Raw genomic sequence first — 15,656 nt, forward strand, 5'->3', positions numbered from 1 at the left:
AATGCCCTTTGATATATTCATCTACTTTATTCCCTTTTTCCTTCTTTCCCATAGTGGTCCTCAGAAAGCCAGGTGCTGCTGGAAAGAAATGGATTTCTCCAGGAGCAACCTGCACAATTAGGATAGCCAAGCAGTCACTCACCACTTTCACTTTCCACCTACTCTGTGAGACAGGTCACCACTTTCCACCTCTGCTGCCAGAGAAGTGGCAGCTGCTCTTGCCAAAAGTCCACCCCTGTAGTGTTGCCCTGGGAGAGGTGCCCCCTTGGCAAGTTCCTCTCTCTCATCTGTGTCCACACTTGTCCTTATCCTGCTCCAATGGCATAATGGAAATCCCCCTTAGGCAGGCTGAACTTCCACAAATTTTCTCTTGTTTGCGGGTATCTCCCATTTTTGCAATCTCCAGGTTCTTTTTTCCCCCAATTGTGGTGAGTGGGGGTGGAGCAGGTTTGCTGACTCCTTTGGTTCTGTAGGCTTTACTGAGATTTTCTTTATTTTCAGATGGAGAGGTGGGCTAGAAACCTCTTGGATTCTTTGATGTAATGAGCAGTGGCACATTTGTTCAATTATGGATGTCACTGGTTATTTTTAAAGGGGGGAGAGAAAAGAAGAACACCTTACACTGCCATAATGATGACTTCACTCCTACAAGTCTGTTCACACTACTTCTAACTCTAATCCATTACCACATGGGTAATTTTTAACTTTCCCCATTGACTGTCTCTCAATTCCCACTCTAACATTGAAAAACCAAACTCCAACCATCTATTTATGTGTTTGTTTAATTCCAATGTGCATATATAACAGTATCAGAATTATTAACAGGCATTTCTGTGGGAAATAATTTTGTCAACTCTATTATGTCCAAAGTCACTTAGGTTAACACCTTTTATTCCCCCATCCCCTTAGTGAGGCTGTCTTGTACATTTGTAATACATTTGGATTCTCTTGTCATGTTCTGTATTCTTTCCTGCAATTCTTTAGACTTATCTAACTAATTTTTCTGGAAATTTACATACATTACAGTACATTCTTTGTGTCATAAAGTTCTATGGATTTTGAAAAATTCATAATGCCATGTATCCACCATAACAGTATCATACAGAGTAGTTCCACCACCCAAAGAAATCTCCTATGCTTCAGAATCAGAGTCACAGTCAGGTTGTTTTAGTGTAGGGTGATGATCAGAGTCAGGTTCAGGGTAGGGTCAAGGTCAAGTTGAGGGTCAATTTCAGGTAAGGCTCAAGGGAGAGAGGAGGTCAGAGTTAGTGTCAGGTTACATCAGAGTCAGTTTTGGGAGACGGTAATAGAGAGGGTGAGGATGAGAGTGTTTTTTAATGTAGGTTTTATTATTATTCAAGTAAGGTGAGGCCAATAAATCAAGATATGATTACCATTAAAAAATATTTTGCTGGGGTGCCTGGGTGGCTCAGTTGGTTAAGCGTCTGCCTTTGGCTCAGGTCATGATCTCAGGGTCCTGGGATTGAGCCCCGCATCAGGCTTCCTGCTTAGCAGGGAGTCTGCTTCTCTCTCTCTCTCCCTCTACCCCTCCCCACTGCTCGTTCTCTCTTTCTGTCAAATAAATAAATAAAATCTTTTTTAAAAAAAGATATTTTGTTACTTGCAGCTCCCAAGAGGAAGGGGCATGGCATGTCACACAGAGCCACATGGAGAAGCACCGGGGTTAGGAAACAAAAAGAGTGAAGGCAAAGCATAGGCTTTATTACAGTTTTCATAGAAAGGAATGGGCCAGATAGGGTAAACAAGCTAAGCATTAGCTAGTTTGAATAATTCCAGTGGGTTCTGAGGCATAAGGGCTGTCCCAGGTTGTCTGGTACCTGGCGCTGGGATGATTAAGGCAGAGGAATACTGGGCAAGAATCTAAGAGCCTTGTGAAAACCCAGTAAAGGAGGTAGTTGGGAGGCATGGACTTTGGATTGGTTGGTTTGCATATGAAAAGCATGCTACAATGGAAGTCATTTGCTATCTGTAGGAGTTAGCTAGTCCAGGGAAGGGCAGTCTCTCTCAGGTCAGCAAAACTCTAATTCAAAGTATCATAAAGTACAGAAAATTGTAAAACATGATTAATACAAAGTGTCAGGGATGGCAAGGATTAGGTTCAGGGCAAGGTTCTTATGGTAATGATCAGGTTGAAGGTCATGGTGAGGGCAAAGGTAAGAGTAAGTGTAGCACCAGGGCAAAAGTCAGGTTCAGAATAAGGTTTAAATAATCAGGGTCAGCATAGGTAAGGATAAGAGCTGAATGTAGGTCAGGTTCAGGGTAAGAGTCAGAGTCAAAGTCCCAAACAGGGTAAAGGTCATGGTGAGTATAAAATTTGGGGTAAAGGTCAGAGTTAAAATCAGGGTGAACGTAGGTCAAGGACAAGTTAAGTATGAAGATGATAATCAGACTGAGAGATCAGAGTAAGAGTCAGGGTCAGGGTGATGGTCAAGGTCCTGGTCTGGTTGAAGGTCACCTTGAAGCTTCAAGGTGAAGACAAGAATCAGATAGTATTTATGTGAGGACCAAGTTTCAGAGTCAGCATGTTGTTATGGTCAGAATCAAGGTGGAGTGATAATCAAGGTCAGGATGGTGGTCATTGTCAGGGTCAGTGTGAGGTAAAATTTCAAGATCAGGGTGAAGATGAGAATTAGAATCACTGTCAGGATGAGCTTCAGGATCAGAGTCTGGGTGATGATCCAATAAGGGTCAGCATTTTAATCATGGTAAGGGTATGGAAGAGTATGAGGGACAGAGTGAGTGTCAAGTAAAGGTTAGGGTAAGGAGGAGGGTCAGAAGAAGGATCAGGGTCAGATTCTGATATATTGTCATCATAAGGGTCAATGTGAGAGTCACAGTCAGGATCACGGTCAATGTGAGGGCCTCCTATATTAGCGTGGATGAGAATGTGAGTTGGTATCAGGGTGAGCACTGGGGTCCAATCAGGGTAAGAATCAGCATCAGAGATATGGTCATTGGCAGAGTCAGTGGCTTCTGGGTGAAGTTAGTGTCAGAATTGAGTGAGGGTAAGTGTCAGGTCAAGGTCAGGTTCATGATGAGGGTCAGAATGGTGTCAGGGTGAGAGTGAGGGTGAAGGTCAGGTTTAAATTATGGATAAAATGAAGCTAAAGTTCATAGTTAGGATCAGAGTCAGAGTCAGGGTAATGGTCAATGTGAACTGCAATATCTTAGTGAGGATGAAGTTAATGATTAGGGCCAGAGTTATGTTCATGGACATAGTGAGATCCGGTCATTTGAGTGTCAAAATGAGGTTTTAGTTAGGTTGACAGATTAGGTGAAGTTCAGAGTGCAAGATAAAGGTAAGTATGAGGGTGAGGATCACATTAGGGTCAGGTTCAGGAACATGGTAAGGTTTAGAAACCAAGTTATTTCTAGAGTAAGAATCAGGGTATGATTCAGAGTATGAGATCAGGTTCAATGTCAGGAGAAAGGTCAGAATCAGGTAAGTTTAAGGGTGAAGATCAGTGTCAAGTTCAGGGTGAGGGCCAAAACAAATTGCTGGGTCATGCTCAAGGTAAGGGTCATGTTCAAGGTAAGTGTCATGCTCAAGGTCAGATTGAGAGTCACTGTGAGTGTCAGAGTGAAGATGAGAAGTCAGGAATATGAGGCAAATATTGAGAGTCATGCTCAGGTTCAGAGTCAGGGTCAGTTTCAACATCAGAATCAGAGTGCAGTGCCAACCTAGGTCAGGGTGAGGAAGGGTTAGTGTCACGGTCAGGCTGATAGTCTGGTTCAGGTTCAGCATAAGTTTCAAATTCAAGGCTCTTTCTTGGACATAATGAAGATATGTGTAAGGGTCATTGTAGAGTCAAGGTGAGGTCAGGGTCAGGGAGAAAGTCATGGTCAAGTCAGGGTAAGTAGAGTATGAGCATCAGAGTCAGGGTCAGGTAAGGGTCAAGTTTATGGTCATGGTGAGGTTAAATTCAGGGGCAGGGGGGAGGGTCAAATTGAATGCTGGTGTAGGGATAGCTTCAGGATCAGAATATGGATGAAACTGAAAGTAAAGGTGAAAGTGAGGGTCACGACGAACATGACACAGAGTGTCTAAATGAGAATTAGGATCAGAGTCAGGGTGAGTGTCATGATCAGACACAAGGTGAGAGAGAGCATCAGGGTAAGGTTTAGGTATAGAATAGAGATAGTGTCAGAATGAGAGTCAGAGTCAAGGTGACAGTGAGTATATACCTCAGAGTCAGAATCATGGTCATGATCAGTATCTAGATCAAACTGAGAGTCAAGGTCAGGGTCATGGTGATGAAAAGTGTGAAAGTTGAGGTCAGTGTGAGCATCCAGTAAGGGTAAGAGTGACATAGAGGTTCAGTGTCAGTGTGAAATTCAGGGACATGATGAGGGTCACGGTAGGATCAGCATCAGAGTATGGTAAGGGTCATAAGAAAGTCACTAGCACAGTCAGTGTTAGGTTGAATATCAAGTCAATGTTAGAGTCACAGTCAGTTTGGGGAAGCAGCTGAGGGTCAGGGTGAGGATCAGAGTCATGTAGTGTGTGAGGTTAAGGGTCAGAATCTAAGTCACACACAGGGTCAGGCATGAGTCAAAATAAGGTTTAGGGTCATGGTGATTATGTATGTCAGAGTAAAAGTCAACTTCAGAGTTATTGCCTAGGTCAGGATATCAGTCCAGGGTCAGAGTAATCAGAATCAGGGTCAGCATTAGGTTCAGGTCAAAGACCAAATTCAGTTTAAATTTTGAGGGGTGGAGAATATAGAGTCAGTGTTGGGATCAAGTCTGGGTCAAAATCAGTTGAAGGTTATGGTCATGGAGAGGGTGAAGATGAAGTTCAAGGACAGAGTGAGGGTTAGATTCAGAATCCAGTTCAGGGTCAGGATCAAGTTGGTCAGGTTGAGTATGAGGTTCAGAGTAATGATCAGCTTGAGGGTCAGTATTAGGGTGAGTGTGAAGGTCTCAAGGGTAAATTTGAATATCAGTATTGGCTTAGATTTAGGTTGAAGGTCTAATAAAAGTCACGTGTATGGTGAAATTGAAGAAAATGGGTCAGGTGTACAGTGAAGTTAAAGATGAGGGTCTGAGACAGATAAACTTTAGGATTGAAGTCAGGGCTTGGGTGAGGGTCAGTATAAACATGATTCTTGGTGATAGGATCAGGCAGAGGATGAATGTCATGGTCAGGATTGAGAATAGGGATATAGTGGGGTTGAGTCTGTTTCATGTTCATAGTCAGGGTCTTGGTGAGAGGCAGGTTCAGGTAAGGGTAAGGATCAGGTTGAGGAATAGGGTCAGTGTCAGGGTGAAAGTCAACATCAGGAAATTTTGATAGTTAAGGTCAGTGTCAGGGTCTTGGTGGTAATAGTGTCAGGATCAGCTTCAGGATCAAAGTCAGCACATTAGTGTCAGGTTGATGATCAGGGTCAGGGTGAAGAGCAAGTTAAGTGTTGGGTTCAGAATCAAAGTCAGCATGAATGCCAGAGCCTTAGTAAGGGTCTATGAGCATCGTGGTCATGGTCACAGGGTCAGCAACATGTTGAGAGTTAAGAGTCATGTCATGGTTAGGGTAAGGTCATAGTGAAGGTCAATTTCAGGGTAAGGATCAAAACAAGATCCATGTTGAGTGTCAGGGTCAGAATCAGGGTGAAAAGTAAGGTCAGGTAAGGTTCAGGGTCTAGTTAGACATCAGGATCAATGTGAGGGCAGGGTCCTGGGATGGAGCCCTACATCCGGCTCTCACTCAGTGGGGAGCCTGCTTCTCCCTCTTTCCCTCTGCCTGCTGCTCTGCCTCCTTGTGCACTCTCTCTCTCTCAAATAAATAAATAAAATCTTTTAAAAAAAAAAGGAAAAAGGAAAAAAGAAAATGAGAGAGGTCAGCATGAGGGTCAGGGACAATTTGGGAGAGTAAGGGTGTCTGTCATTGTCAGAATCAAAGTCAAGTAGGACTGGGTGTCAGGGTCAGGGTGAGATTAAATGTGTGATTAAAATTCAAAGCTACCCCCTGGGTCAGGTGAGATTAAAGGTGAGGTTAAAGTTCAGAGTCAGCCCTAGGGTCGTCAATGTTAGGGTCAGGATAAGAGCAGTGTTATTGCTGTAATATTTCATTCTTCTGTTTACAATCTTACTTCCAGCATTAATTCAGGTACTGCTGTCAGAACAAAAGAAACATTATTCTTCCTGCTAATTTTGGTTTATTTTTCTGCAGGAATAGTAATGGATTTGGGATACTCACTGGCACAGTAATTTTAATTGTATTTTTATGCACCATCAGATCCTGATGATTCACACCTCTGAAAAGTCAAAATATTCCAAATTGTATGCCTTTGTAGATTTACAACAGTGCTTAGGTGATAGGAATGCAAGAATAAGGAGCCTGGGTGGCTCAGTTGGTTAAGCGACTGCCTTCAACTCATGTCATGATCCTGGGGTCCTGGGATTGAGTCCCACATTGGGCTCCCCCTGCTTTGCAGGGAGCCTGCTTCTCCTTCTCCCTCTGCCTACCACCCCCCCTGCTTGTGCTGTCTCTCTCTGTCAAATAAATAAATAAAATCTAAAAAAAAAATAGTAATGCAAGAACATGCAGTACAGTTTTAACAGGTTTCTGTCCTTAAAAAAAAAAAGTCTTGCAACTTCTAAATTTCAAGCTTATGGAATGACTGGAATAGAATTTAGATGTTGAACTTCCCATTCCACTACAACATACCTGATAAATGATCATCTTCCTTTGAGCATTTGAGAAATGGCTAGCTAGCAACTCCCTAGGTTAGATACTTTCAAATTTATGGAAAATTTATCATCATTAATTGAGCCAAAGTGGCTTCTGACCATTCTTTTCACCTTCATACAGCAACAGACTAAATCTAATACTTTTTTTTATATGGCTCCTCAGTCTGTCTCCTCCACTCATGCACAGTAGTGCAGGTCTTTCTGCAAAAGTAATGCTATGACCACTGTCCCATCTGAGCAGACCCTGGATCCCATTAACAGGCTGAAATTTCCTGAGGGGCACAGTGGGAAGGCCCTGGCCTCTACCTGGACCACCAACCACACCTCAAAGGTGCTCACTGCCTGATTCCCAGGAAGGCTGCAACTCTCTTGATGGGTCCTGACATCCTCACACCCTAAGTTTGGAATGATGGCTGGGGGGCACTGGGCTTGTTCCCTTTGGACCCTGTGATGTAGGAAAGACAACATTAGGGTTCAAAGCTGATGGCCAAGAAAGAATTCTTGAGATATCTTTGGTGCAAAAAGGTGATTTTATTAAAGCATGAGGATAGGACTCGTAGTTGGAAAGAGCTGCAATGGGGTCAGAAGTGGCTCATTATATACTTTCAAGTTGGGAGGGGGGTGGGGATAGCATAAGTCTCTAAGGAATTTTGGAAGCAAGATTTCTAGGACTTTGAGGGGTCTAGCTATTGCTGGGAAAAGATCATTTATTACCAGCTAATAAAACCTTAGTCATGAGACCCTTCAGATGTATATTGGTAGGCCATGTGCTTGGGGGATGATTGCCAACACATATCTTGGGGGGTTTAGAGATAAAGGAAATTTCTAAAGGAATTTTTATATGTTAAAGTAGACTTACAGGATGGGGGGCGGGGTGGGCAGATCTGGCTAGGATTGCCTTTTGCCCTTAGCAAAGTGTCAACATGGAGGCAATTGAGTCCCTAGAGGAATGCCACTCTGCCTGTTTTAAGGACTTGTCAATGGGCTATAGGTAGTAAGGAAATTTAATTTAATAATTTTTCTTCTGCCTTTGTTTCCCACATCACCTGAACTAGACTAACGAGGCCCCCAAACCAAACCAAAATCAGAGGTAGGATCTGAAGGGAAGACTTGCTGAAGGTTGGAATGAGAAAACAACCCCTCTGACCACCAAACTTTTCTGGCTAAAGAGAAAACAGGAAATGACAGGGAGAGCTCCTCGCTCCCTCCTGCCAGCCCAGGCTTTGGGCAGCCTCTGATTCCCATGCCTCACCCCTAGACCAGCATTTCCTGCCCCTTCCCCACCTCTATCCCTCCTTCCCTGCTCACTGGTGCTGGGCACCTCTGATGCTTTCCGCAGATGTCACAAACCTTGTGGGATATTCCTCTTTCTAACACCTTCATTTCATTTTTTTAAACACTTGTGAGCCTGACCCCACCGTGATTCCACCCTGCAATGAATAGGTTTACAAGGTTTAGAGGTTGAAGAGAAAAGAAGTCTAGGCCAGGGAATGTCAGGAAATGGTTGAGGCCTCAGAGGCAGGCAGAAATCTTGCTTCCCAAACCTGGGATCTGAGGCTGAGGAATTATAGAGCCAAAGGTTTTCCTATCTGAAAAATAAGGGATGTATTGAATGGTTCCCAAGATCCTTTCCAATTCTAAATCACGATGCTCCAGGGAGGTATTCTCTGGTATTAGAGTCATTAGTTCCTAGAACTTTGTTCAAGCTGGGGCTAAGGGAAAGGAATTGGAAAATTGAGGCGGGTGGCCTCTTGATTCCACCTAGCGTAGGATGAACAAGACTGAGAGTCTTCAACAACTTTCTTCTAGACAAGAATGCCACAGGGCCACAATTTCTGGAGAGCTTTTTTTTTTCTTTTTTTTTTTTACGACCCCTCCCCCAGCACTTTCTCTTTAGTCTCTGCCTGCCTGGCCTCTCCTTCAGGCTATTTTAATACTGCCCAGTGGTTACTTAAGGCTGTTAACCTCTGCTCTAAAGAAATTAAATATCCAAGATCATATCTAGGAAGCAGAGTTAAAGGAAAGGGAACCAAATGCCTCCGCAACTCAGGGACCAATAACTGAAAAAAAAAACAGAAGAGCCAGGAAGACCAGCAAACCAATTTGGACTTTATTGAGGTGTCAGGGTAGAGTAATACCATGAAGGAGCAGAGCCTGAGCACTTGAATAACACAGAGGCAGGATTTAATGCAGGCCTGGGTATTTGGGCTAGGAAAAAGGCTGTGGGTGATTTAGGTGCTCAAAAGGTCTTCAGGAATGCCTTATACTTGGCCAGGAAAGGGGCAGACAGAATATTTAGCTCTTGCTGAAGTTCCTGTAGAGCCCTCTCCTGCTCTTGCTGCTCCCCCACCACCTGCTTCCTGTAATAGTTGATGTAGAAGTCCACCCAGTCATCCACCATAGTCACCATGGCTTCTTCAGGGATGGGAGGATTAGGGAAGACCTGTAGGGTGAGGGGGTAGCAAGGGAGAATGTGGTCAGCAGTGTGATTCAGGAATAATTCACAAACTCCAACATCCTCCTTTCTCTGATTTGTATCCCCTGTCTCTAATTGTTTCCATCAACTGCACCACTGCTCTCCCAACTCCAAAATATTCTCTCTTCTCTGCCCTCATCCACCTGCCAAGAGTCTAGGGCTGTCCTTTGAAACAGTGCCCGGGCTTACCTGCTGATTCAGCAGAACATTAAATTCCTTCATTCCTGTAGAAATGAGATCCTTATTGGCCTGAAGAAGAGCCATCTGCCTAAGTTAGAGAAAGAGATAGAATTTAAGTATCCTTTTTCCTCATTCTTGGGTATTTCCCCCAATTCCCTCATTCCCCTTAAAGATCTCTGGTGCCTTGCAGGACCACCTCTCCAACACCTTTCAAATCATGCCCCTTTTGAGATCACATTTCTCCCAGGTTGGCTCACCTGCAGGTCTAACAGTGCTATGTATGTCTCACCCACACTTTCCAGGGTATGTAGGTCCCTCTCTGAACTAAATGTAGGCAAGGAGTCAAGTATCAGCCTAAAAGGGGAACGCCCTGCATCTAGGTCCTGAAGGAGGGTGATAGGTCAACCAGGGGATGGGAAGGAGGGAGACGTTTCCCTGAAGTTAAAAGATAGCAAGGCCAAGAAAAACAGATAAGTGGGGAGACCCAGAAAACCAAACCCAGGACAGATCCTTGCCATCTGCCCCACATCCCAGTATTCACTCTCCAAAAGTAAAATTCAGGCCAACAAAACTAATATTAATTGACTCCCCATGACATGACAGACACTTTTTTCATTTTATTTTAACTCTGGTGTACTTAACATGCAGTGTTATATTAGTTTTAGGTGTACAGTATAATGATTCAACAATTCCATATGTCATCCTGTGCTCATTATGACAAGTGCACTCCTTAATCCCCATCACCTGTTTCACCCATCCCCCTACCCACTTCTCCTCTGGTAACCATCAGTTTGTTCTCAGTAGTTAAGAGTCTGTTTCTTGGCTGGTCTCTCTCCCTCTCTATCTCTGTCTCTCTTTCCCTTGCTCATTTGTTTCCTAAATTCCTCATATGAGTGAAATCATATAGTGTATTTCTCTGACTGACTTATTTCACTTAGTTCCACTTATATTCTCTAGCTCCATCCATGTCGTTGCAAATGGTAAGATTTCATTCTCTATTATGGCTGAATAATATTCCATTTATATATGGTAATTATTCTCCAATTCATAGATGATACATTATAGCAGCTACATTAATCATTTGTGTCAGGCACTGTTTTAAGCATGTATTAAGGTATTTATCCTTATAAAAAATCCAACTGGGCAGAGACTAATAGAAGCCACATTTTGTGGATGAGACACCTGTAAGATGTGAGAAACTGAACTCTACCAGGCTGTGCTCTGTAAGAATGGAGACACATTTGGGGTGCCTAGGTGGCTCAGTTGGCTGAGTGTCCAACTCTCAGTTTCAGCTCAGGTCATGATCTCAGGGTTGTGAGATGGACCCCCCCCCCCATTGGGCTCTGTGCTCAGTGGGAAATCTGCTTAAGATTCTCTCCCTCTCCCTCTGCCCTCTCCCCACTCGAAGTCTCTCTTTCTCTCTCTAAAATAAATAAATAAATCTTTTTTAAAAAAAGAATGGAAACAGATTTGTCTTGTTCTCTACCATATCATCAGGTATTCAACAAAGCAGAAATACTTTTCTCTTTTTAAATATTTTCCTAATGTTTTCCATTTTTAGTAGATTTTTTCAAATTTTGAAATCACCAAATGCCAACTGAAGTAAGTGCTTTGAAACAATTGTTTCAAAACAATACAAAAATGTACACTGAAAAAGTTAGTCATTTTTGTTTCCTCCCCCAACAAAGTTACCAGCATTAAAGATGTATTTATTTCTTGTCACATCTTTCTCCATTCAAAAACCAACATTCATAGGCACCTACATACTCATACAGGCTTTGTTGATTTGCTTTTTTGTTTATAGCATGTTCTTAATTAACATACAACAAAATTGATTTCCCTTAGTGTACATTTATGAATTTTATTACATAGATTCATATAACCACTACCACAATTAGGACACAGAATATTTCTATCACCCCAAAAAGCTCCTATATGCTACCCCTTTGTAGTGACCCCCACTCCCATACCTAAACCTTGCCAACCACTGATCTGTTCTCCATCACAACAGTTTAGTGCTTTTGAGGATGTCCTATAATGGAATTATACAGTATATAACCTTTGAGAGTGGTTTCTTTCACTCAGAATAATGCCCTTAAAGTTCATACAACTTGTTGCAAGTAGCAGTAAGTTGTTCCTTTTCATTGCTGAGCATGCATCACGTGGATGCACTGTAGTCTGCTCCTTCATTCACCCACTGAAGGACATCTGGATTATTTGCAGTTTGAGGCAAGCATGAATAGAGCTGCTATAAATATTTGTGTACAGATTTTTGTGTGAACATGTTTTCATTTATCTAGGGTAGAAAATATTTGTTATCACTAGGAGAAAAAATTGCAATACAACCTGACAAGGAACATGTATACAGAATTTATGACAAACTCTTATATTTTGATAATAAGACAATCTAGTCTTTTAAATTGCTAAAAGACTAATATAGACATTTCACAAAGAAGATATACAAATAGCCAATAAGCATATGCAAAGACATTCAACATTACTATTCATCAGGGAAATACAAATTAGAGCTACAAGGTGATACCACCACATGGCCACTACAATGACTAAAATTTAAAAAGGCAGATTAAGTGTTGGTGAGGATATGGGAGGAATAGAATTCTGATACATTGCTAATGGGAGTGTAAAATGGTGCAACCACTTTGGAAAACAATTTGACAATTTCTTATAAAGTTCAACATACACTTACCACATGACCCATCAATTTCAGGCCTAGGTAGAGTTCATGAGAAATGAACATACATGTCTACAAGAACACTTAACATGCAAATACAAATGTTCACAGCAGCTTTATTCATAATAACCAAAAAATGGGAACAACCCAAATGTCCAATAACCACTGAATAGATATACAGATTGTGGGTATATTCATACAATTATATACTACTCAGCATAAAAAGGAACAAACCAATGGTCCTCATGACAACATGGATGAATCTCAGAATAATTATGTTGAGCAAAAGAAGTCAGACATATAATAAAGAGGAAGAAACGGGAATAAAAAAGACATGAAGCGGGGAGGTGGGTGGGGAGATGGGTGAAATAGCTGAAATAGGTGAAGGGGATTAAGAGTACATTTATCCTGATGAGCAATACATGGAATTGTTGAATCATTATTTTGTACACCTGAAAATTAATATAACACTGTATATTAACTACACTGCAATTAAAATTTTTTGAAAAAAGAGAAGCCAGAGATAAAATATTATATACAATATAATTCTCTATGAAATTCTCGAACAGGCAAAAATAGTCGATAGTGACAGAAAGCAGATCCAAACACAAGAGTGGAGATTAAAATGCAAAGCTGCCCGGGTGCCTGGGTGGCTCAGTCGTTAAGCGTCTGCCTTCGGCTCAGGTCATGATCCCAGGGTCCTGGGATTGAGTCCCACATCGGGCTCCCTGCTCAGCAGGAAGCCTGCTTCTCGCCCTCCCACTCTCCCTGCTGTGTTCCTGCTCTCGCTGTCTCTGTCTCTGTTGAATAAATAAATAAAATCTTTAAAAATAAATAAAATAAAATAAATAAAATAAAATGCAAAGCTGCCCAAGGGAAATTTTTTGGACAATAGAAATATATATATCCTGATTATGACAAGCAGTTCCATGCACTGTTAGCAGGAGTGTAAATTGGTAAAGATTTTTAGAAGGATAATTTTGACAATACTTGTTCAAATTAAAATATGCATATGCTTCAATCCAATGATTCTGCTTTGAACTCTATTTTAAAGAATTATTCAATTCAGTGCACAGAAAGGCCTGTACAAGGAATTTGCCATAATAATAATGAAATTATTTGTAATAATGAAAAGGCAGAAAAACCCAAACGCTCATTAATATGAGGAGTCATTAAAGAAATTATGGCATATCCATACTATGGCATGACATGCAGCTATTAAAATAAATGAGATAGATATTTATGTGCTGATATGAAAAGATATCTAAGATAATGTTAAAAAGGGACGTCTGGGTGGTTCCGTCAGTTAAGTGTCTGCCTTTGACTCAGGTCATGATCCCAGGGTCCTGGGATCGAGTCCCACATCAGGCTCCCTGCTCAGTGGGGAGCCTGCTTCTCCCTCTGCCTGCTGCTTCCCCTGCTCGTGCTCTCTCTCTCTGACAAATAAATAAAAAAAAATCTTTAAGATAATGTTAAATGAACCACAGAGCAGACTACCCTATAGGAGTAAGGATTAAACATAAAACTCTCTCTCTCTCTCTCTCTCACTCTAAGTGTGTGTGTGTGTGTCTAGAATAGTAAACAATGTTCCCTTTTGGGGATTGATTAGTATTTGCTGGGAAATGTAAAAAGGAATAAATGTCAAGGGAGAAATTGACCTTACCTAGCTAAGTTATTGTTTGAATTATTTCACAGAAAGAATGCATCCTTCTATTATTTTTATAATTCTTACGAAGAATACAAAATTTAAAAGATAGAAAGAAGATGGTGTAGTTCTAAAATCATTAGCCTCAAATTTGAATCCTGCCTCAGAGCCTAGAAGAACTAGGCCTAGCAGCTGTTCACTAAATATTTGTTGAATGAATAAATAAATGAATGCTTTTGCCGCTTTTCAGCTCTGTGACGTTGGTGAAGTCACTTCCCATATATAAATTTCAGTTTCCTTGTTTGCAAAGAAGGAAAAAAAAAAATAACTACCTTACAAGTCCTATTGAGAAAATAAATTCATTCATTCCACAAACTGATATGTGGCACCTACCTTGCACCAGGCACTGGAACAGGGCACTAGGAATATATTCAGTGCCAAAGACAAAGTTCCTGTCCTCCCGGAGCTTATGTTCTAGTGGGAGGAATAAGAGGATGAATGGTAAGGGCAACATCTGAGAGATAGGGCAAGACCCAATCTACAGAGCTTTGTGGGTCATGACAAGAAGTTTGTGTTTCATTTCCAAGTGTGAAGAAAAACCACTGAAGGGTTTGGAGGAGAATGTTGCAATCTTCTTCCACAAAAGTAATAGGAAGCCACTGAAAAGTTTAAACAGAGGAGCTTTAAACTTCATGGAGAGTGGACTGTAAGAGAGCAGTAGTGGAAGTGTGGGGATCAATGAGAGTAAAGTCAAGGAGACAAGCAGCTTGGACTATTCTGCCCAATGTTTGGTATTCTGTTGAATGCAGACTACCAAGAGGTTTCCTGGGGGTAGGAAAAGGGGAACCATCACTCATCTCTTTGTCAAGCCATTGATCTGGACACTTCTCAAAGAAGTGTATGATGAGTCCTTGTCCTCACTTATCGTTCAGTTGGGAAGACAGGACATAGGTACCTAATAAAAGCAAATACCAACTGGCTCCAGAAAGCATATGCTAAGGGCTAAATAAGTGCTACAGTGAACAAGGGCTGCCATGGTCTCTGAGCAGGAGAAATCAATGTGGGTAATGGTGGTCAGTAAAGCTGAGAGGTTCATGATTAGTGTGACAATATATACCAATATGCCCAGAAGAGCTCCAGTCTGTTTCCCCAGTGTAACTGTTAATAGTGCCTCCTCTAATGACATGCTCAAAAATTCTGATTTGGATAATGAGTTATATGGTGATGCTAGTCATGAGGGCCACTTGCCTCATATGGAGAAAAAAAAAACCCATATTTGAATACTTGACATTAGCTCCAAATAATGGCCAACACTTAAATAGCATGTACTGTGTGCCAAACATAATTTAAAAGCTTTACACATGTGATTTATTTAATGCTCAATCCAAACCTATTGTGGTAGATATTAGTATTATTCCCATTTTATAGATGAAGAAACTAAAGAACAGAAAGATAAGAAAGTTGCCCAAGATCTCACAGATACTAAGTAACAGAACCTGGATTCAAACTAAGGCTCTCTGAAGGAATTCATTCATAGAGGTTGGCTTCAGAGTTCAATGCATTCACAGAAGCTAATATTTAAAATATTACACATTTGTCAGTATGAAGGTTCCTCAAAAAGTTATAAATAGAACCACCCCATGATCCAGCAATTGCACTACTTGGTATTTACCCAAAGAATACAAAAATACTAATTTGAAAGGATACATGCAGCCCAATATTTATAGCAGCATTATCTACAATAGCCAAATTATGGAAACAGCCCAAGTGTCCATTGACTGATGAATGGATAAAGAAGATGTGATATATACATATATATTTATTAATTAATATTTATATATTATATACAAAACACACACAATGGACTATTACTCAGCCATTAAAAAGAATGGCATCTTGCCATCAGCAACTACATGGATGAAGCTAGAGTATTAGGCTAAGCGAAAGAAATC

General features: G+C 41.2%; 1 protein-coding gene across 1 annotated transcript; it reads right to left on the minus strand.

Annotated features, from left to right (window-relative positions):
• Window positions 1-8,799: 8,799 nt before the first annotated feature.
• On the minus strand, window positions 8,800-9,691 carry AHSP (alpha hemoglobin stabilizing protein). Its single transcript, XM_034988160.1, has 3 exons — window positions 9,625-9,691; window positions 9,377-9,455; window positions 8,800-9,154 (listed from the first exon to the last, which is right to left on the minus strand). Exons 2-3 carry the CDS (start codon window positions 9,449-9,451, stop codon window positions 8,951-8,953), a joined length of 279 nt encoding a protein of 92 aa, XP_034844051.1. The 5' UTR covers window positions 9,452-9,455; window positions 9,625-9,691; the 3' UTR covers window positions 8,800-8,950.
• Between the last annotated feature and the right edge of the window lie 5,965 nt (window positions 9,692-15,656).

Source organism: Mirounga leonina, unplaced genomic scaffold (genome assembly GCF_011800145.1).
Source record: "Mirounga leonina isolate KUSES-001 unplaced genomic scaffold, KU_Mleo_1.0 Mir_454, whole genome shotgun sequence".
Classification (NCBI taxonomy): domain Eukaryota; kingdom Metazoa; phylum Chordata; class Mammalia; order Carnivora; family Phocidae; genus Mirounga; species Mirounga leonina.